Source organism: Athene cunicularia, assembly GCF_003259725.1.
Source record: "Athene cunicularia isolate RWA chromosome 4 unlocalized genomic scaffold, athCun1 chr4_part3, whole genome shotgun sequence".
NCBI lineage: Eukaryota > Metazoa > Chordata > Aves > Strigiformes > Strigidae > Athene > Athene cunicularia.
The window spans coordinates 14,950,527-14,973,892 of record NW_020799100.1 but is presented as its reverse complement, the minus strand read 5'-3'; the positions used below and the strand labels follow the sequence as shown (position 1 = coordinate 14,973,892).

Here is a 23,366-nt window from a genome sequence, read left to right as displayed (position 1 = left end):
ACCCCCCCCCCCCAACCAAACTAAAACCTCAACCAACCAAAACTCCCCACCAAACAAAAAAAACACCCAACAAAGCCCCCAAAAGGCCAACCAAACAACACTCCCCCAAACAAATGAAGAAAACCGACAAAAAATCCCAACCAAAAAACCTCACCAAACCACCCTCCCCCACAAACAAACAAACCCCAATACCCAAAACCCCTCAGCAAAACAGTGTTTTTGACAGCTCTGCTCAAAATACCACAGAGAAGGGAAGGAAGGAAAGAAGTGAGTCTAGTTTTTGGGAAACACTGAGTCTGGAAACTGGGACTGTGGGTAGATACTTTTTTTTTTTTTTAAACAGGTGGAGGCGGTGCCTGGTGTTTGTGTGTCTGGGATGTTGTGAGCCCTGTTGTAGTGGTGCTGGTGTGGATATGATGTCCTGTGTGTCCCTGTGGTGTCTTGGACAGGATGGGGGTTTGGGTACCCTGCTCCGCCTTCGGTAAGATGCTGCTAAAATACTCTGTGTGCACTCAGCGAGTCGGATGCTGCCAGGGAGCACCGGAGGGGCTGGTTGCACTGTGCTACTGAGATGGTCTCATTGCCATGTTGGAAACCTCTGTCCTTCTCTGAGGTATCTTGAGACAATCAGCTTAAAAATCACTAAATTGCTTTTGAGAGCCTGGGCCCTGTTCTGTGTCTTGGAAACAGCTGCTCCTTAGGGGAAGAGAGTCACACCGATGCTGGTTGCTGTATGTTACTGAGCAAATGCCTTTCCCAAGTTCTGCCAGCAAAGGTAGGCTGCTGAAATCAGAAATAAAGGGGCTGGAGTGACTTAAAAATGGTCAACCAGGTGCCCTTAAATAAGTGCACGTCCTTCGTGTTACTATAGGGATCAAGAACTGATCTTTTGCCATTTGCTTTTCATCAGACAGTTGAGATAACTTTAAAGAGAATTTGGCATGGGGAGATTATAAAGGAAGGAATTTGCTGCTTAAATAAATAGTCTGCTCTCCATTGTTGGAGACTTAACAGGCTGATAAAAGCCCGCTGGAATGAAAGGGAGCCTGGAAAACCTGTCTCAGATCTGCCTTGCTCTAAAGTTACTGACACCAATGCACTTCGAAATACTTTTTTTTTTTTTTTAGAATTTTTGAATACAAACTCAACTTGACCTAGTGGCTTGCTTTATCTTCATTTGTTCTGATGAATAAAGGAATTGCTAGGCATATGCTTCCTTCAGAAATTGCTTATAACTTTTAGTTCAAAATAAATGAAGGAACTACACAAATGGATGTCCTGGTCTTTAGAAATGCTTGGCTTGTAAATTGGGGGGGGAGTGTATGGAATCACTTGCCCTCTGCCTAAAATGTGGATCATCATTCATCTTGAGACATGCAGCTTTTTCAGTATCTTTATAACCCCCATTGAGAGGATGTTGGAGCCTCCAATCAGTAAAATATGGCAGGGGGGGCGACCAAGTGCTGGTTTCTTTGTGTCTCCTCTATTTTTTGGAAATGCACTTTGTGTTTAAAAATAAAAACAAAGCAAAACAACCCCAGATGTGGCTGTGCAGTGGTAAAATGTCTGAGTCTGTAATATCTCTGTCTGCCCAGGGCAGAGGTGCCCCTTTCCTGGAGTTCTTGAAGCTATTCCTGCTGTGCTGGGCTGTGCTCCCTGGCTGAGCAGCTGGCTCAGAATCAGAGCTGTAGATGGAGACAGTCATCTCTGCAGAAAACTGGGGAGAGGTAAGAGGCACTAGGAGCAAGGAGTGTAAATATTTGGGATGGAAAAAACTGGTGAAGGTGAAAGATCCCCAGTGATGTGACATTAGTTCTGGGCATGTTATTGATATAATTATAACAAAAGCCTGGTGGTGCTGTCTTTAGTGATTTATTTTCAGTTCTGTGGGATTGGTTTAATTAACTTTTCCCCTTTAGAGGGAAAGAGGAAAATATGAAATATTTACAGTGTACGTATTTCTGCGTGTGGCTGAAAGCAAACTCCTCGCTGGCTGACTCAGAGCTCTGCCAGCTCAGCACTCCCTGCTGCCTTCCCACAGGCTGGGTTTGGGGAGACCCCTCTGACCCCAGCGGTCTCTGCCCTGTGGAGCAGCAGTTTGTTTCCTGCTCTCTCTATTGCAGCCATCTCAGGGAGCTCTGCACGAGGATAAACCCACCATTTCCTTTGCAGTAAATCACTTCTGCAGGAGCAGCCATCACCCCACACAAATGGTGGGTGCAGAATTGATGCTCTCCAAGCCAAAGGCTTCCCTCTGTCCTCGGTCCCTCCTGCATCCGGGCTCTGCCACGCCGCTTCCCAGTGGTCCAGCTGCATGATGCATCCCTAAACTGGTGCCCGGTGATGAAGAGGAGCCCGGACTCAGACTCCAACCCTTATGTGGGTTTCAGCGCCAGGATGGGGCGTGGGGTGCATGGGAGAAGGTTTCTCTATCTTTGGTCTGACAGGTTACCAGCACAACAGCCACCTTTTTGCTGCAGAGGCCTCTTGCATATCTCTGTTTCTGCTCTTCCTACTTGTGCTCCCAGAGCTCGGTTTGAGCCTGCTTCTCCAGGCCTTTATTCCTCCCATTCCCCTTGGTTTTGATAAAGAATCATGTTCATCCACCACTCGTGCCAGCCCTGACTGTTTGCATTTTTAACTTTGTCTTTATTAAATTTTCAGGAATCTCTTAGGTATTCACACATCTGTCATGGCACAAAGCGGAATATTTCTTGGTGCTGGGGAAAACAAATTATACAATAGATGTGCAACCCATATTTAATAAAAAACCGCCACAGCCATGTGTTCAAGCATGAAGCCCCAGAAAATACTTTACTGCAGAGTCATTCATGAGAGGTGTTTGTGATTTTATTTTTTTTTTTAATTTCACTTAACAGTTTAGATTTCCTACATTGAAGTGGGTACTCCCAAGGGTCTCCAGGGATCTCTCAAGGCATTCTGGTGCTCCTTGAAAGAAAAGCTGCTTTCCTGTGGTCCTCTCCAGCATCCCTAACCCTGCTTTTGTTGTTGTGAGGTACGGATGCCTGCATGGGGTACGGAGCACTGCACTTCCAGGCAGGGGCTGATTGGAAGTGGGGAGCTGCAGGCACCAGCATTTCTTGTCTCCTTGCTTCTGCACTTGCAGCAGCTTGCATAGGTGGGCTCTGCTATCTGCATTAACAAAAGTTTTTGTGCGCAGGATATAAATAATAAATGGGTGAACCACAGTGTGACTAATTGCCTAACAGTCGGACTGTTACCTAGAATATAATAGGAGCGTGTTTTCAGGGCGTTTTGAGTGGCTCTAATGAGATGCTAGCATACAGTATTTTTATTGGAAACTTCAGGGAGTGCGTTTTAAAATGCCAGGGTGCTAAATAAGCTGAACAATTAAAAATAAATGGCTTTGGAGCTTGGCATTTTGATAGGCACAGGTAATTAGGAGAGATGCTTTTCTGACAAGAGCCATAATGATTTGGCTTTGGCTGGTGAGAAGCACTGACTTTGGAAACTTTTAACTTGGCTCCAGCAGGAGCAAGGGTCGTGGGCACGGAGCTGGAAGGAGCCCCCTCTCATTTAAATATCGGACTTTTTCTCTCTTGGTCTGGTGGTGGTGGAGCAAAGGTAGAGAGTGCAAACCTTGATGGCTTAAAATTTAGAAGACAGAATAACTGAATTGTTACAATTTTTATTACTAATGTTTTGAAGCTAATCTCATAATCTTGGGGAGTTTGAGGCCATAATTTTTATGGTGACAATATTGTAAAAGTAATCCAGAAGGCTGTGTCATAGTTGAAAAAGCATTTCCTAAGATCTAAACCCGAATGTGTTCAGAGAAACAAACCCTGTAAGAGCAGGAGTGGCACCATCTGATGGGTTTTGTAATGCCACAGACAAAAGTAATTACGCTGCTTAGAAGAGCTTTTGTCTCCAGATAATGTTGTTAAAAACTTGCAGTGTAGTGTAAATCATAACGGAACAAATCTGGAGTCTGCTCTTATTGCTGCTAGGGGAAAATCTCTTGGATTTTGTTTCCTTTCTGCTCAATATATTGCAAACCTCTTCCAGGTTTGTAAATAAATATTACCTGCTGTTTGAAAAATGACTTGTGGTTCATCTCACCGGTAGTGCCTGTGGCGGCCAGGCCGTTATTGCAAACAGTTGTTTCTCTCTTGGTGAGTTCTTTTGTGTGTCTTTCAGGAATACGGGCTGTTGCAATGAGTCTGAAGTTGTCTGATTCATTGAAGATACTAAAGAAGTATTTCCTTCTTTAGAGCTCACTCACACGTGGATGCCTATGGCTCCTTTTGCTGCTTCCTAGCAGTACCCTAGCAGTTACAGTGTCAGAAAATATTTTGGCGAGCTTACAAAAACCAAAACTTTTAGCATTTCCCTGATGAGTATTTGAATTCCTATCTGTGAACATCGGTGGGTTTTTTGAGGGTTTTAGGTGTATGGGACTTTTAGAGGTTTGGAAACCTGAAGGGGATGTGTTAGGACCAGATTAATTGATGGATTATCCACCACCCTGGCCGGAGACCCATGTTTTTTCCTCAGGATGGAAACAATTACTGTGAGGGATTCCAGTGCCTGGTTCTCTCCTGATGTGATTTGTGTCCTGAGGAGTGAAGGGAGAGGGATTTGCATCAATAGGTCATTTCACAGGCAGTAAATGAGGTTTTACCATCGGCAGGGAAGTGCCAGAGAGTAGGTAGAGCTGGGGCAGCTCAGCAAGTGAAATCTGGGCAGGCCAGGGGCTCTCTGGCTCCTGTGGTTATTGATGCGCCTTGCACAGAGTTTGGTGCCAGGTCCTGTGAGTAGGGATTGTGTGGGGAGCCAACCCAAAGAGCCATCAGAACCTGAAAGAGGGACTTCAGCAAATCCATCGAGCTGGTTCATTTGCTGCCTTGGAGCAGTTGAATCCACAGATGAAATTTATCAGAGGAGAAATGGCACGATCACACTTAAAAGGCATTTAAGGTGCATGTTGGTATATAGAGCTGGTGAGTTTTGAAAATGGTCCCACGTGCCGGACAGGGAAGTGTTCCATGCAACACTGCAGCCTGCAGCCCAGGGCTTCCAAGCAGCAGCATCCCGGGAAAGGTGCAGTGAATCACAAAATGCAGCATCACCTGCAGAGAGAGAAATTCAGCTGGATGCCAGTGATCCGTGTTGATCTCAAGGGAGGTTTCTACTGCACAGAAATCAGTTTCTTGTTTGTTTTCCACTTTGGGGTAGTTTGTGAGGATTCGCCACTCTGCCACAAAGTCCTGAAGCCTTTATGGGGAGGTAGCAACATGATGGTGACACAGTGACCTTGTCTAGGATTACTTGCCTGGCTGTCTCCCAAAAAATAAAACTGAGCCTTGTCTTCACTAGCTCTTGGTAGTGAAATAACAAACCGTGTTGTAGTTCCTCCATGTCTTTGTGGCCAAGATAAGGCTTTTAACGTGGGCAGACAATTGCCCAGTTTTTCAGAAGGTGCAAATGGGAGGTGGGGGCTCAGCTCCTGATGGGCAGTGGGAGCAGCTGTGGCAGCAGCTTCCCTGCTCAGAGGGAGCTTTATGGCTGGGTGGTTTGTGTGCCCAGATATCAAGAAGCGGTAAAACCAAGGTTGTAGGTGCAGTTTTAACCCCTTGGTGTTCATGTGCTGAGGGGTGCATGGGTCACACAATCCTGCACCTCCACCCCACTTTGATCCCTTACAAGGTGCACCGTGGAAGATGTGCTGCTGATGCAGCAAGTTTTGCTGTGCAGCTCCCTCGTCTTTGGTGTGCCTTCGCCAAAGAGGATGCGGTTGGTGTGCCGTGTGATGCACAGAGGAGGGCAGCTGTCCGTGTGGGAAGCTTGTGTTTGCAGCAGACCAAGAGTGGCTCAGTAACAGAGGGGCAAGCGTCACCCGTGGCATGTCGTGGCGGATCCGCTTGCCCCTGTGCCCCGCTGTGTGCCAGCTCACACCTTCTCCCCGTGGCGTGGTGGCGAGCGGAGCTGGCTGCTGCGGTGCTGTTCTTCGGTCAACTGGCACGGCGCGGCAGAGGGAGGACAGACCTCCCTGTTCCTGGCAGCAGCACTTCTCAAGCAACCAAAGGGGTTTGAAAAAGCTGCACTCGCTGAGCTCAGGCTTGAGGGTGCAGGATCGGGGCTGGGTGCTGTCTCTGTAGCTGTCCTGGCCGTGCAGTTGCTGTCAGATTTTGGCTCCGGGGAGATGCTGTGCGGGAATGCTGGGGTCACTCGCACCTACTCCTTGCGGTTCGGGCGACTGCATCACATAATCTCTTAAATAAACCCATCAAGTCCCAGACTCGGTTGGAGCCTCCTGCAGCCTGGGGGAGCCGGCAGGTTAATCTGGAGCTCCTCCGGCCCCGACATCGGCCCCTTTGAAGTAGCCACAGCTCAGGAGCAAATGCGCCTTCTCAGGAAAGCTGGCGTTTTTACTAAGCAGCAGACTCTTTTTATCTGAGCTGAGAACACAGTGATCCCTCCTTCTGCCACTAATCCCCACTCAGGGCACTGTTAGGCTCTTTTACAATTTATTTTCTTTTTTCTAATTGCCAGTTTGCAGTGGCTGTGCTGCTTTCCCTGGGCTGTGTTCTGGGGAGCTTTTGCACTTTGAAAGCAGCTTAGTCCTTCCCTCCTGGCTGCTGGAACTGGCCAGCAATTCCTCTCCAGGTGCTTCAGCGAGAGTCCTGCTGGAAAAATAAGTAATAGCCCGTGCTTTTCAACTGATGCCTGATAACTGTGGTCTAGAGTAGAGGTTCAGCTGTTTCACGCATCCCTTGGGAGCCCTGATAAACTGCCGCTGACAGAGGTAGTCAAGAGATGTACAGTACCAGTGCACCAGGTATGATGCTTTGCAGGTGATGGTGCTCTGGCTCTCATCCTGCATACAGTCCCTTTGTTTCACCTGGGCACAGTACGGTTTTTCCCATCCATCCTGGGGTGTGGCACCATAGTGCTGTGGGGTGTAAATCGCTCCCAGGTTTTGTCACTGTTCTGACTGAAATGACTTTGGAGTACAACGTGTTCATGTGTTCAGCTCCTCCAGGTACCTGTGGCTGAAATGTGCTTAAGAGCTACCCAGGCAGGACTGACTTCTTGGTGTGGTGGCCCTCAGCAGCTCAGGCTGTCATCTCCCTGGGTCAGACTCATGGATCAGGGCTCTTTAAATTTTAGTGCAACCCAAAGTGGCCTTTTTTTTTTTTTTCTTCCCCTACTAATCACATAAAATACTTTAAAAGCAAGTACATAACCATGTGGCATGGTCCAGTTCTGCTGTGTCTGTATAGCTACAGCTATTGGGACTGTAAAATGTGGACTCCGCTCTGCGGTACCTTTGCCTGTTGGAAGTTGGGTGCAAGTCTGATGCTATGATTTATCAGTGCTGTTAAGGTATTTATCTGCAAATCGTCTAGGCCTGCAAACTGACTGCCTTAAATTGTGGCTTTTGAAAATATCCCTGAAAGAATTTTTTAAAAAAAAAAAAGAAGAAGAAAGAAAAGATTTAGCCATCCTTCAGCAATAGGAGTTTCAATAACATCATGTTATGAGCAGGGCGGATTTTACCAACAGCAAATCCAGGCTGTGGGGTTTTATAGGGGGATCAGAAGCTTGTGTCGCTTCTGTAAGGTGGTGGTGTCCCCTCTGTTTCCCTGCGAGGCTCACTTGTTGGGAGCACAGGGGACTGACCCACAAAATTTCTTCCTCTTTGAAATGCTAAGAGTCTGGCTGTGGGTCCTTCTGCTGCTGGCAGCTGGGGCTTTAATATTCTTTCAGGAGCCCTTTGCAAGGAATATTTCAGAATAAGCAACTGCTATGAGAGTTGGGTATGAGAGATTTTGGACTCTTATTTTTTTTTTTACAAAGTTTTATTATTTCTTGCATCTATTAATAGGGCAGCAGGAGGCTCCATATGCTTTTATAGTCCCTGTTGCGCTCTCTAATGGATATATGCAAAAGCTCCAAGGCGCATAAAATAGACACTCTTAGCCAGTTATTATGATAAAAATTATGTGCATGTCATGACCTTTAAAGCAGTGGGACTGTGTGTGCATGCTCTTCTGATACGCCACTGTTCTCGGTTCCTTTCTGAAGCATTTCTCGCCATAGGAGGTTTGCATAGGAGCTTGGAATATTTTTCTAATCAGCGGAGAGTCCCTTGGCTCTGATAACTTGCAAAGCACAGAGGAGCGTGAAAAGGGAAGAGGGATGACTTTTTCTAAGGGAACTAACAGAGAAAAGGTTAAAGGCGAATGGTGAAGCACAGCATGAAAATCCTGGCACCGTCTGCACTGCTGTCAAAAAAACACTGGTCCAAAAAGTTCTTTGTGCTCTTTGAGGCAAAAGCTATTCTGGTGCTCTTGAGGATAAAGAAGGAAAAAAAGTTTCATAATCCATGTGCCCTATTTAAAGAGACTTTTTTTTTGTTGTTTTAAAACTTTTAATAACAGTGCAGCCAGAATTTGCTCTGCTTGCATAGCCTGCATGTTTACCCTGCTCTGTCAGACATGCTGTTGTGCCTGGAGAGCTTTGGAATACTTTGTATGGGTGTGAGGAGCGAGATGCCTGCTGTCATGGCGAGGGAAGCATGAAGAGAGGGGCTCTACATCCTTACATTGCTGCATCCCTCAGTCTGTGGTGTTAGGAAGGATTGCTGTCATCTGGGAACACAGATGGTTGCTCTGGGCTTGCTGGAGCAGTCCTGGCATGGGTGTTGGGAACTGTGGACAAAATCATAGAATTCTAGAATAGATTGGGATGGAAGGGACCTTAAAGATCACCTCGTTCCAACCCCCTGCCATGGGCAGGGACACCTTCCACTAGATTGGGTTGCTCAAAGCCCCGTCCAGCCTGGCCTTGAACCCTTCCAGGGAAGGGTGGACCCTCCGCTCCTCTGGGCAACCTGTGCCAGTGTCTCACCACCCTCACAGGGAAGAATTTCTTCCTTATATCTAATCTAAATCTGCCCTCTTTCAGTTTAAAACCATTACCGCTTATCCTATCCCTATGTTCCCAGATAGAGTCCCTCTCCAGCTTTCCTGCAGGCCCCGTTGAAGTACTGAAGGTCTTCCTGGAGCCTTCTCTTCTCCAGGCTGAACAACCCCAACTCTGTCAGCCTGTCCTCACAGGGGAGGCTGAGGGGAAAACTCACCGCCCTCTACAGCTACCTGACAGGAGGTTGCAGAGAACTGAGGATGAGTCTCTTTAACCAAGTAATAAGCAATAGGACAAGAGGGAATGGCCTCAAGTTGCACCAGGGAAGGTTTAGACTGGATATCAGGAAGCATTTCTTTCCAGAAGGGGTTGTTGGGTGTTGGAATGGGCTGCCCAGGGAGGTGGTGGAGTCCCCATCCCTGGAGGGGTTAAGAGTCAGTCGGGTCAACATAGCGCTGAGGGGTTTGGTATAGTTGAGGACTGTCAGTGTGAGGTTAATGGTTGCACTGGATGATCTTCAAGGTCTTTTCCAACCTAGATGATTCTGTGAGAGGTTATGCAGGGCGAGCAGCAAGGCCTGACGTTGCTTGTGATAGCGTTGATATTGAACCCCCGTGGAGATGTGTCAGGCCATGCTCAGCTGCATCCCAGCCTTGACAAATGGCAAAAATAACACTTATGGCTTTAAAAATTAAACGCTCCCTTTAATTATTGAACATGAATAATTTTCATGCAAATTGAGCCTGGATGTGTGTTCCCAGAGTGACACAGTTGAGAGCAGTTACATCGCGGGATGTCAGTGACCTGTGAACTGAGAGACTGTTCATTATTTTTAGCATTTTATGGATAGTACCCTGGAGGGTGGGACACAGGCTGATAGAGAGAGTTGACTGAAGAAAAAGACTTTAGTTTGCCCTGGTGGCCTCCCCTTGTAATGCTTTAGCTTGCAAAATGTGGTGTGTGTAACTATATTGTCTTTACATACCTGAGTATGGATATTTTGGAAGCCTCCTGGTGAGGGAGGGCTGTAGTTAAGGGGATAACCGTGCAGTGACTGTGCTGCTGGAGGCTCTCCTGCTTGCTGCGTGCAGGAGTTGGGGGCAGAAAGTCCTTAAGGCTTTGAAAGTGGAGAAGGGAAAATGCACCCTGTTTTTTCCTAGCAAGTTGATGGTCTCCATGTAAAACTTGAGCTTCATGGGACAGTTTGTCACAACTTGTGTGTGAGAGTGGTCCTGGCTGGGCACCCACAGATTGGACACTGGGTTGGCGGCTTTCGGCATCACTTTGGACCATGGAGCAGCTCATGTCCAGGGCAGATGAAATGTTGGATCTGCAGCAGAATTGAGCCTGGTGCATTCAGCAAAGCTACAGCACTTCAGGGGCTTTTCAAAGGGCTTTGAGGACACAGTGCAGGGCAGGTGCTGGGGGTCAAGTCCAAATATCCTCTGTGATTAAGCTCCTATAAATATTTTCCTCTTCAAAATGGAATGTCAGCATTTACTGTTTCCTGATTTTAAACACTGTACAGTTTGTCAAACATTTATCTCTGTCTTAAATTAAGTCTCGAGATAGAATTTCTGTTAATTTCAAATCAATATGAAAGGGGGAGAGAAAGAAATTGCAGTCTAGCCCTTTTCTTGAATCAATATTTTCTTTAAAAGCTGAGATATTAACTAGATCATAGTTTTTTTGCCATTTTGAAGTGTAGCTTGTGTTTAAAGAATATATGCATTTCCCCTGAAAATTGCTGATGCTGGTAAGTCTTGCAGCAGGCACAGCTGCCAGCAGGCATTTGACCCAAAGTGGGCAGGATGGGGCCAGCCTTTGCAGCAGCAACGTGGAATAACGTTAGCCTCCACATTTCTGAGCTCATCGTCTCTTAATAACTTTTTTTGGTTCTGTTTTGCAGAAGCCTTTGAAATTGTAGTGCGACATGCAAGAAACTTCACCAACAGCATGTTTAGGACCCACTACCAGAGCATGGGGCCCAGAGCTCTTAAGTTTGTTGGAGAACTTTTTACTGATGTCTCGCTGTACATACTGGGCTCTGACATCAGTGTTAATGACATGATAAATGAATTTTTTGACAGTTTATTCCCTTTGGTTTACTCGCACTTGATTAATCCCGGCTTCCCTGATCCCTCTGTGGAAATGACTGAATGCCTGCGGGCAGCCAGGAGGGACCTCAAAGTCTTTGGTAACTACCCGAAGATGATGATGACGCAGGTGTCCAAGTCGCTGCAGGCCACGCGAGTCTTTCTGCAGGCGCTCAACCTGGGAATCGAGGTGATAAACACTACTGACCACTTAAAATTCAGCAAGGACTGTGGACGAGCGCTGCTAAAGATGTGGTACTGCTCGCACTGCCAGGGGCTCCTCCTGGCCAAGCCCTGTGCTGGCTACTGCGGTGCGGTGATGCAAGGATGCTTGGCAGGCGTTGTAGAGATTGATAACCACTGGCGAGAGTACATCGGGTCTCTGGAGGGGCTGACCAAAGGCATGCACGGCATCTATGACATGGAGCATGTCCTCCTGAACCTCTTCTCCTTGGTGCGGGATGCCATCGTCCATGTGCAGAAGAACGAAGGAAAGCTCTCGACAACCGTGAGTAGTTTTCTGTGGTTCCCCGAGCCGTTTGTCACAGCAGGGCTCAGTTGTGTTCTACGAGCTCTACATATTGAAACCAACCTACCCCTTTTCTCCAGCCAACAAACCCCAAATGCTCCAATTAGTAGCTTCTCTCTCTTTCCCCCCAACCTGCCAATTCTCTGACTTTTTTAAAAAAAAACTTGGTGGCATTTGAAACTTGTTTGTGGGGCCTGGACTTCAGTTAAGGCCTTTGCCTTTTTTTAGGTTGGTCAGAGCAGAAGGGTCTGGAGTCATCCTGCCATCAACCTTGTAGCTGAGATGTAGCTTGAGGCAACTGAGATGTCCCAGCATCTTCAGTACTCTCTGGGTGCTGTGCTTGTCTTGGGTAGCTCTGAAAGGCTGGTCCTGCTCTCCAGGTGTCCCCTGCCTCCTTAACATCACTAAAATGTACCTCCAAACAGATGACAAGCAGAGGCATTTACTGTGCCATCCCTTGCTTCCTGGTTTACTAAAGGAGATCTGGTTTTCCCTCTTGGTAACTCATTCCAGTTCTGGGCTGCATTTAATCCCAGGGATGAGGTTATTTCTTATTTATTAAGAGTGACCTGACTCTTTAAAAACATGTTGTGTGAATTTCTGAGCCTCCTGAGAGACTGAGGCTTTCTTGTTCAGAAAGTCCTGCTGCTCTGTTTGAACGCCAAGGACAAATGGACTGTTGTAATGTGATGCTTGTTTCGCAGAGGAGATTTTCCTTGAGATGCAGCTGAGCTGCTCTGTGCAGGTAGGGCAGAGTTGAGGATGGGGGCAGAGGTGCAGGAATGTTGTTACAGTTTGCTTAAAGCAAATGATGATTAAAATCTGTCACCGTTTCCCTGTTAGCTGCTTGTTCTTGTCATTCCTGACTCCTGTTTACAAAAGAACTGTGTTTATGTAGGTCACTGTAGTACTTGCACTGTAAGTAACTCTTTATCTTTTTGGGGGACCATGGAAGTGTATTGCCTTATGTGTGGATTTTGAGCTATGTGGCATTCGGCCAGCAGCACTCCTCTGTGCTGTTTTACGTGCCATCTTTGCTCAGTGTGATTGCTCGAGACATGCCACTGCACATATGCCTGCTGTGAAATAACATGGTGGCACGTGGGGGTTTCACACCCCCTGGGTAGTTTGGTGTACATGGTGCAAACTCTCTTTCTTGTTTAAAAGGGATTTTAAGGACCAAATCTCCAGTTAGTTGGATTACTCCTGTGTTGGGCTGACCAGGAGGAGGCTGTGGCTGAGGGCTGGGTTTTGGTGTTGGTCACCTGGGCAGATGGGTGAAGGTAGGATTTATAGGCAGCATGTTAGGCTCCGGAGTATGGTGCAGGACACTGGCTTTCAACCTGCATGCCTTAACCACTTTCTGCAGAAAACCCCTGTTTTACAGCAACCCGGCAAGTGTTTCTTGTGTCCCCAGGACCTCAGGGAGGTTCCAGCTGATGGTGTCCAGGCGCAACAGCTCTGCTGGGCTCGAGTTCTGCTGCCATGGAGCCAGGGCAGGTGGTTCTCTCTTTGTTCAGAACCTGTCAACCCTCTCTGGAACAGCAAAGGAGCAGAGATGTAACTGTAGGTTTAGCTTGAGGTTAGGTGAGATGGAGAATTTGTTACAGATGATAATGATGTATACAAGAGAGAAAACCCAGCTCAACTCGAAGCCCCCAAGGCAGTAAGAAACAAAACTTACTTCTACATGTAGTGTGAGCATATTTGATCTCGAAAGATCAGTCAACATTTTCAGCTGTGAGCAAAAGCATCCAACATGTTTTGCATCAGCAAACCTGCCATGCTTGTGGGTGCTAAGGCTGTACGGAAACATTGCCCTTACAGGCTGTATGCCAGGTTTTACAAGCACACACAACATGTGCGTTGCTGTACGATCCTGAAAGGATAAGTGTTTGTCCTCCCATATCCTTCTTTTATTGGCACAACAATAAAAATACAATTTTTCTTGAAGATGTCCATGTATACAGTGAAGGAACATGACTGTCAGTTATATTATCAAGTACTGAGACCTTGATCTGTCTACTGAGAATGTGTTTGTGGGAGGATGAGTAGATGGAGTGCCACTAAAGTCAACATGAGCCATAATCTGCCCATCCTCTGCCAAACCAGAACATAAATTGACTTCCTTTAAAATAAAAAAATCACTGAGCATTGCAAAAACATTCAGTGCTTTCATACTTGGTAGAGCTTTTTGAATTCATTAGTGCCGTATATAGTTAGGTACTTATTTAAACATAACTCCTCTTGATTATTTAATACTTGAGTGATTCTTTTACTTGCTCTAGAGACATTTTTGAGTTACAGGAGTGCAGAGGAAAAAAAAACAAGCCAAGCAAGCCAATTGTCTGGCAACTGCCACTAAAAGAGAATAGCCACTGGGTTTTTAAAATTTATTTTTAAAACACCAGTGTTGCTCAGCTAAGGCTCTTATGTCAAACCTGAGCCCAGAGCAACTTTTTCTACAAATGAAGGTACGAGCTGTTCAGTAGAGGAATAAGACAGTAATGGAAGTGCTGACAATCTTAACTACAGCATTGCAGATGGCCTGACTCTGATAGCTGCTCTGCATCTGGAGTCTGGGGTAAATGGCTCTGCCTGTAAATGATAGAATATGATTATTTTTTTTTTTTAGCTGTGTTGGAATGAAAGTTTCTCTGTTAAATTTATCAGCACATATTATGTTTCAAAGAATACCCGGAAGCAAACAGTTGTATTTACTGTTATCCTGCAAATATGATTGGTTTTAGACACCACTGTCATATCAAAGTATAAAATGCCGTGGGAGTTGTCTTTGAAAATGTGGGGCCTTTGCTGCTGTGCTGGCTTCTCGTATTGACCTCTTGATTACTGACCTTGGCCATCACCACTTCTGTAGGCAAAGTTCAATTCACCTGTATGTTATTAAGGATAATGACAGGTTATTTAATTGTCATTAAAATCCCCTGGAATTACGGAAAACTTATCTTCCATGCCTGTAGTAATTATAGCCTGAATAACAACACTACTGCCCTTGCCTGTCCTTTGCGCAGCTTTGGTTTTTCGTGGTATTGGTGGCATTCTTGTGGTTCTTCCCCCTGGTATTTCAGGCTCTCAGGTGCTTACGTCACCGACCATCCTTCCTCCATGCTCCTGCTCCTCTGTCCCCCTTTCCACCCACCCCTAGGCTGGGTGCAGGCATTTGCATGGGGATCTGGACCCCTCTTGTACCAGACCTGGCTGCAAAGGGCACATGAATTTGAGCTGCAGAGGCGATGCAGACCCTCCAGGTAGGTTTCTGAGGAGCTCTGCAGTCCCCAAGATGAGGAGTTGTGCTGGTGTTAATCTGCTTTTGGAAACTCTGTGCCTCCAGGCATGCATTTAAATGTAAGCCAACGATGAGCTGGTGTTGTTCCTGGGATGTAAACAGCAATGCAGAAGAGTAAATTCAGTAATATGGCAGTAGACAATTCCCATCCCAAGCCTTGCTTTAATAGCTAATTTGTCAGTGATGGTGTGTGTTAGAGCTTTATTATTTCTAAAATTTGTCTGTTTAAAAACTTCACCCCCAAAATATGCTATTAAAATACTTTATCAAGCAGGCTGAGTCTCAGGGCAGATTGAGGGGAAAAAAAATTGCTAGGGCTACATCTATATTAATTTTCTGATCTGCTACTTTTTCCCTGGTTGAAAATGTGCCTAGTACATCCACCTCTTGTAGATATTTTAATCATGAATGTGTAGGAAAGAGTGATTTTAGTCAGTCTGTTCGTGCTTTCTACCACAAAGACAATCGAAGAGATGCAGTACAAATAAACTTCATAAAATATTCAACCCCAGCAGCTTTTGAAGTTAATGTTTTCTCTGCTGTTGGTAGTACAAGAGAGACAATAGGTCTGGGTGCCTTACATAGCTAATAGTTGATCTCCTCTGGGGTTACCTACCTTAAGCCAGCACTCTAAATTTATTCTGAAATTTTGCAGAGTTGAGGTGTGAAGGCTGTTGATTTGACAGTTATTAATTTTTCTACGTATTTTTTTCCTAATGCTCTTCCCCCGCCCCTGGAACTCGTCAGGGTTTTGAACCCATCCCAACAGAGTGGGAGACAACAGGCAGCTCACAGCATAGTGAGACACGAACCAGAAAAGATGGGTGGCTTGGGGTGAGGCTGTAGCCATGTATTACACGTGAGGAGGAGGATGCACTACAGGTGTGAGCCGTCAGAGAGAGGAATGTGGGTTTTGGCTGCCTTGGCTGCTTTGTCCTGCACACCTAGCAGGGCATGTGTCCCCTCCCAGCCCTTCAGATGCAGGTGGCAGGACTTCTCCTGCCCTTTGGCTGTTGTGTGGTCCCTCCCTGTCTGGACATAATGCTGCAGCTGCTGGTCCCCCCTGCTTGGCAGGACCTGTATGTTTTAGTGTAATTAGGGTTGCACACAAGATACTGTGGAGCTGATGTGTCTGTAACATGGTTGAGTCTGGGAATTGAAGCAGGTTGCAAAGGAATACAAGATGAGTCTTACAAGTCCCACAGAAAAAAAGTACATTATTAAAACCACCAGCAGCCCACCACCAGAAAAACATATCAGGAAACTTCAGTTAGTCCAGGCTTGTCAGGCAGGTGTGCACCAGCCTGGACATCTGCATCTCTAGGGAGAAATGCAAAGACATGGGCTGATAGAGCTGCCCAGCCCCCCTGGCTCCCCTTGCAGTAGGTAAAAGTGCCCAGCTCTATCTGCCTAGAAAGGAGAGAGCTGGGAACATTTTTATTCACTCAGAACTGATGGCTGAGAAAAAAAACTCCTGTTAAATTGCAAAATGAAGATAGCCAGACCTTTGTTCAACTGATTGCCACCATCTGTGCGGAGGAGAGGAGCAGGTGAGAGGAAGGGTACCAGTGCCCTGTGGGAACAGCTTGCAGTTCTCAACGTGCTTGTACGGTGAGCAGATCCCTGCTCTTTTACTTCCCTGCAGACACCTTTAAAAGACTCTTGAGGTCTGGGTTAACTACGTTATGTAGTCGTGCAGCAGAGCTGCTGAGGAAGCAACGCCACAGAGCTGCCTGGGTTTGGTTTTATCCTGAAGCTGGAGCGCTCACCCCAGCCAGGATGGGCAGTGTGCTGGGTGTGAGCCCAGCTCTGACACTGGCCACTGGAAGCTGCTGGGGGACCCCCACAGGGGATCAGTCAGGCACACTGGACCCTCGTTTGCCCTTGATTTTTTTTTTTTTTTTTGAGGAATCCTGGTAGGGAGGCCATGAGCATGCTGAAAAGATAGCCCTCTACTTTGATTGTAGCGCCACAGAGAGAGGCATTGCTCTGTTGCAAACTGAGTCTAGAAATTTGCAGTACCAGCAGATACACAGGGATGAAAATCAAGAATATGTAAGTAAATGAACTTTTGGCACCCAGGGATGAAAATATCACCTGTCTCCATACACAGTGATTCAGTGCATTTTCTGGCATGGCGATGCTGGTGCCCTTTTCCCTGGATGCTGCCCGGGAGCTGCTTTTGGAGCTGGTTCACCTGGCAACTTGGCTGGAAGCTGCTTTGCTTGGTGGGTTGCAGCAGCAGGGAGCTCTGGTGAATTTTCCTATCTGCTAATGGATTTCTTTCTGTGCTAGAGCTGGCAAGAGACTTGTAAGGAAAGCTTTGAAATTACAGTGCTGTTCGAGAAGTCATTCCTTTTGAGACACTGGGATCGGTTTCTTTGTACTTTTAATGCGGGTTGCTTTCTGTTGCCATCGCTCATGGGATGGTCGTCTGGATGTACGGCCTCTGTATTTTCAGTTTCTTTATTGCCAAAGTTTAATCCTCAGGCTGTTCTCTAATGCTTGCTGGTAGCTTGCTCCTTTTTTCATTTAAAGCTGGAAATATGAGTGAGCTTTTGGTTTTCAGTAAGCTCAGACCCGCTCCTAGCTATCCCAAGGTGTTGTTTACCGTGTACTTTTGTTAACCATTCTGTGATAGGTGGTGTAATGGGCCTGATAAGGTGTGTTAAAGCAAGCATCTGTTCACGCTGCAGGATGAAAATAAACCTGATCACCAAGGACAGTGTCAGCAACATTCCTGTTCCTGTGGAAATATCATGGGAGTATTATGATTACTGGTCTGAAGAGGTTTCAGATACTAAAGATTTTCTGATAGTTGGGGAAGCATATGGCAGGGTGCTGAACTGTAAGGCGTTGACTTTGATCTAGAAATCCCCATGTTGTTGGTGGCTTGGCTGGTGCTGGAAGAATAAGGGCAAAAATTATTCATGTCCGCAGTTTTGCAACCTAGTATCAACAATTTGATCCAGTGACTTTGGCACACTGCTGCTGGTCTTAAATTTTTGATTTAATGTTCAAATACACAGGAGCAAATTAAGAGTCTGTATCTCATTTTTTGGAAGGGACTTTGGCATGGATGATCTTGACCGTCGGTTGCTCTCTAAGGGAGTGAGGCTCAGAGGGTTATTCTCAGCCTAGTGAGAGTTTTACCTCTTGTCTGGCGTGGGGAGGGAGGCCATGGGTGTCACAATTCACTGCTAAGGAGAGCTTTGCCTCTGGAGGACATGGGTAGCAAGCTTTCATGGTCTTTGGTCAACCTTGTCGTTTTTCTGCTGGGGTCCAGCATGGGTGAAGTGGCATGCTGGCCTCCCCTCCTGCTTGCCCTGATGACATGGTAAGACTTTGGGTCAATTTGTCACCAAGTTGGGTCCAAATGAAGCAGGGTGAGCACTCAGGGCTGCACATAGCTGCTAGGTGGAAGCGGGGGTTGCAGCCAGTGATGCTCAAACTTGCCAACACAAAGCCACAGGAGATGGCATTGAATATCAGCACAGGTTTAATATAAAATTGCATTTGATTTTGCTTCTATTTGTAAACTTTTATATTGCCCTCTCCTTTTTTGCTCTCCCTCTGTCCTTTTAACTGGACGTGTTCTAGCCTCTGGCATGTTGTGACATTTCAATTGAATTTGCAATGATGCTTTTTTTTTTTTTTTTTAATTAAAAGTAGAAGGTAGCTGCTAACAGTTCCCCCTCCTCCCTGCACGCACACATGGCAGCATGGGGAGCATCCTTTGACAGCGTGTTTGATGCCCAACCTGACTTTGCATTGAGGCTCACACGAATCTTTTCATTGACTTCAGTCAGAGGCAGATCACTCAGCTGGTGGCAAGTTCAACCCCACTACTCTGTGGCTTAAAAAGAGCTTTTTAAGGCTGCTGCATTTTATGGGCGGGAATATTATAGGGCGCCTGCTGAGCCTGGCTTGATCTCACTTCAAATCATGTGTTGGCTACAGCATGAGTGAGATACATGCAGGTTGCACATGGCAGGATGTCTTGCATCTTTTCTGAGCTGAAGTCAGAACAAGCCTAAAGATCTTGCGCAGATTAATTACCGGGTTTGTGTACCTGTTTGCACATACCGTGCCTTGGCCTGTTCCTTGTTTTAGTGGAGGAGCTGATTTCGTGTTGTGCAGCTGGCTCCCGAGCATTTAAAGATACTTGGTTTTGAGGTGCCCTGACGTTAGTACAAAGAGCTAGCAGAAGTAATGGTGCAGGATATGATCTTAACAGTTGGAAATGAGGATACAGAGCTCTACAATATTATGCAGTTTTCTTCACTACACAGAGTGTATATATATATATATATATATATTTTCCTCATCTCCATTCTTTTTCCTGGCTCTCATCACAGCTGTATTTGGCAGCTGGACATGGGATGCTTTGGGATGCGGGAAAGGAGAAAGCTGGTGTCATTCCATCCAAAGCAGACTGCTTATTGCAGGGGGAATGTATGGGGTGCCTGTTCCTTGGGCTTTAGGCTCTGAAATTTCAAACGGTCGCATTTTGTATTAAAATTTAATGGACAAGGACATAATGTGAGGTCTTGAAATAGATTGGATTTAAGTGGAAAAAACCCCCTGAGTTTCAGGCTGAACCAAAGATCACAGCATCAGAAAGTTCCCTCTGAGTGTCTTGAGGCTTCTGCCACTTCAGGGGTGGTGGGAGGGGTGCTGGGCAGGGAGGAACTGCCCCTCTGAGAGGGGAGGGCTGGGGCACAGCCCATTCGTTGCAGGTGTATCTGCAGCTGAGCTTTACAGCTGAACCTCCTTCAGAGTTAAACCTGCTGTGCTCAGGGTCCTTGCTGAGATCCAGATTTAATTTATCCAAAGGATACAACAAACTGGGGCATGGCAGAAACGGGAGGCTTTCAGGTCTGGGCTGACCTGCCTGACTTCCCAAGAACCCACAGAGAAGTTATATCCATGGCATGAATTGCTTTCCTTCATATTTAGCTCAGTCCAGACTGTCCCTCCAGACAAGTCGTTGCCCTCTGTGTTTACTGGAGAATCAGGGAGCTGCCTCTGGGATTCTCTCTCAAAACTGGCTGCACATCCTTGTTTTATCGGAGAGATAAAACCCCAAGTATCGGCCCCGCGGACGTGGCTCCCTCACTTGCTGTCCAGATTGCTCCAGCCTTCTGCAACCTCTGTTAACATAGATGCCTTATTAGCAAAATGTATTCTGGCCCATTTCCTTTCCTGAAGATTTTCATCCTTGCTAAGACCCTCAGCTTTGCTATGCCAGACTCGTGTTCACCAATATCCATCTCTTTATGCTTTTTACACTAAACCCTCTTTTGGCCTCATTATCCGTGAATGCAGTTTCCACTAAGACCTCCATCTGGGGTCATTCGCCGGGCATCCTTCATCTTAACTGGGCTGAGTTTACTTCCAGTGACAGTAACCCCCATGAGTGTTGCTGCCTTAAAACTAGAGCTAACTCTCCCATTAGCAATGCTGATGAATGAGCCAAGAACTAACCAGAAACTTAAAAGCGACCCTCTGCAAAGCAGAAATAGTGCCCAGAGCTGCCCAGGCAGAGCAGCAGCATTTTGTTTCGCGCTGGAGAGGATGAGGGGCTGTGCTGGAATGAGTGGTTTGCTTTATTTTGAATTCTTTGCCTGTATTTGGTGCTGTGAATTATATAATTTTTACATTGTAAAGTGGCTTTGAGGTACCAGGCATGAAAGACACAACCTACAAATATATTTAGCTGAAAAAAAAAAATTACAGCAAACGATCGAGGCAAATTTTTCAGCTGTCTGCAGCAGCAGTGCACCCCTCGTTGCCGCAGAGCTCTCGAGCAGTCCTCTTGGCCTCTTTGGGCTACTGCAGATGAACTGGTGGCCTTTTCCATTCCTACCTGTGGAGTTCCCCCACTAATAAACCCCTGAGGGAATGGAGCCTGCTCTCGGAGGGTGAAGTTTGCTGCTAACTGCATTATTCTTCCAAAGACCCATTTGAGTGAGAGCAGGCTGGCTGCAAAAAGCTGTGCCGATAGCCTACAGCTACTTTGGCAGAGTTATTTCTATTTAAAAAGAAAAAAAGAAAAAAAAAAAAAAAAAAGGAAAAAAAAAAAAAAGGCAAGCCAGCAGTTGGGGAATTTAAGTTCTTTATACAGGTATATCTTTCTAACCTAATGAATTTTCACACCGCTTCTATGCTCTCAGTGGTGGTAGAGATGATGCTCTTAGCCACTGACCTGAGAGGGTGAGGGAGCCTGGTGGTTAGTGAGGGTAATTCGGGGGTGACTGATGTGCTCTGAGTGATGTCGTTCTTTCTGAAGCTTATTATCTCTTGGATTTCACATATTGATCTGTATCACTGTACAAATAAACTTCATGCTGCTGCTCCCCGGAGCACCGGAGAGCAGATATTTCCGTAGGTCCCTGAACTGCCTGTGCTGGTATTTAAGTCATCCATCCTCTGTCTCCTCCCCAGGGAGAGCCCACGGTACAGGGAGAGCAGCGGGAACTGCACGAAGTGGTGCTGGACTGCTCTGACCAGCAAAATGGCCCCAGTAGCTCAGAGCAGATGGGCCCAAAAGGGTTTGCCAGGCAGAAGCTGAAAAACATCCAGGTCATCTCTGAGCCTTGCTTCATGCAGTTCCCATAGGTTTTTAGGAGCCAGAAAGCAATAGCACTTTCTACCTGAAGATTTTGGTGCAAGGTTTTGATCTGTTCAGCGAGTTGTGGGAATGCCCACCTTACCTAAACTTGCAAGGCGAGTGGAAAGTAAAGAAGATGCACAAAAACGCATTAAAAGTATTTAGTCCTTTTTTTTTCCCCAACCTAATGCTTCCCCCCACCCCTCATTTTGGAATCGCTGCATATCAGTTTATTGAAATCTGCTTCTTGTAATCAAATTCTAGTTCTCAGTTTGATGACGTTAGTACAGGTGTTGTGATAAAGTTGAATTAATTTCATTTCTGTCTGCAAACAGCCTATTGTTGAATGAGTCACTCTAATATATTAATCAGACACATAATGTAGCATTGTAACAGGGTTAAAAGTGCACACCGATTTCCATTATAAAGATATTCTCAATCAAGCAGAAGCTAATCTAACGCTGTAAGTCATTCAGTAATTCAATTGTACTAACCGCAGAACATGTGAAAACAAGATGTGTTACAACAAAGTCTCAAAAAAGCCCTGCAGATATTTATGTCTTTATAGAAAAGAATGATTTACATTTTCAATAAGCCTGATTTGTTTTGGGGAAAAAGGTAATTCTTTTATCATGAAAAAAAATCTAATGGGAGTCTTTTTACCTTGTCTGTCATGTTTTGTGTAAATTATCTTGGTGCTGACCTTTAATTGGATTAGTCTAGGACTGACTGTAAGGGAAAAAAAACTTACTATGGAACTGGTAGATTCAAAACTAAGAAAAATCAACAGATGATAAAAAAAGAAAAAAGAACACAGCATTTTCCCAAGCCCTTTGTTGGCCTTGATGGATTAATTTTACCAGCAGCTAATCTCTGCAGTGCGGAGATAATTTTACCACTTTCTGTTAATAACAATTAATTACGCTTCTATTTTAGGCTTTGATTGGGAAGGTCCATGGCATTGCCATGGGGAGAGCCTCTTGTACCCCTCGCCAGAGGCTGGATAACGTACTGCGGGATTTCTCTGGGCTTAGCTAGAAAACAAATGGTTGTAATTACTCTGCTGAAGATTTTTCAGCGGCTTAAAAACCCTTGGAGTGATTTGGTAAGCTTTGGTGCCTCCATCCTTGTTGTTTCAGCAAAAACTGGACTTTGAAAAGAGAAAGGTGGATGGAGGGAGCAAAAGGTGGCTGCCCGGAGGGGGTTATTCCTGTGGGGAGCTTGAAATAAGTAGGGTTATGGCCCTTTGTAAGGGACAGGTGAGTGCAGAAGAATGATGGGTACGAGACCCTTCGGTGTTGAAAGGGTTTTCAGTTCAGCACAGGGAGGGAGGAAGGCATTTTATAGCAAAGAAAATACTATTAATGGCGTAAAAACCTTTGGGATGGTTTCAGCACAAGCATTTATTAAAGTATAAATCTGAAGAGCCGCGTATACCTGTGAGTGCAGTCTGCGCAGCTTGCAGAAGAGACATTGCTTTTTGCCTGCTTGTTTTGGTATCACAGTTAAAGCAGAGTTAGTGGTAAGTCTTGTGTGCTCTATTTTATATAAATATTACACTTGCTATTGAATTGCTGATAGAGAGAGAACTAATTAAGGAGATGGGATATCATCAGTAAATTTTTCTTCCCTGAGATTTTATGAGCAGTAATTTGAGAAGAGCCATATTAAAGTCATTGAGGAACAAGTTAATGCTGTGTTTCTAAGAATATTGCCCTTCTACTCAAAGATTATATTCAAGAATAAACAGTGTACAGTAGCTAATTGCTAGCTGACACATTATAATGGCTTTATACTTCCAAAATTGAATTGGTCTGGTTTAAAAAAAAAAAAAAAAAGTCATGCAGTAACTTTTTAATTATTTAACGATGTATTTCTCAAAGAATAATTGAATCTCTGCTCATGGCT

At 45.6% G+C, this 23,366-nt stretch overlaps 1 protein-coding gene across 1 annotated transcript in view; it reads left to right on the top strand.

The window, feature by feature from the left end:
- GPC3 (glypican 3) overlaps window positions 1-23,366 on the top strand; it is a 141,112-nt gene that overhangs the window by 46,795 nt on the left and 70,951 nt on the right. Inside the window, exon 3 of the mRNA XM_026848867.1 lies at window positions 10,823-11,517. Within this exon, the coding sequence (XP_026704668.1) occupies window positions 10,823-11,517 (695 nt within the window). The remainder of the gene's footprint in view (window positions 1-10,822; window positions 11,518-23,366) is intronic.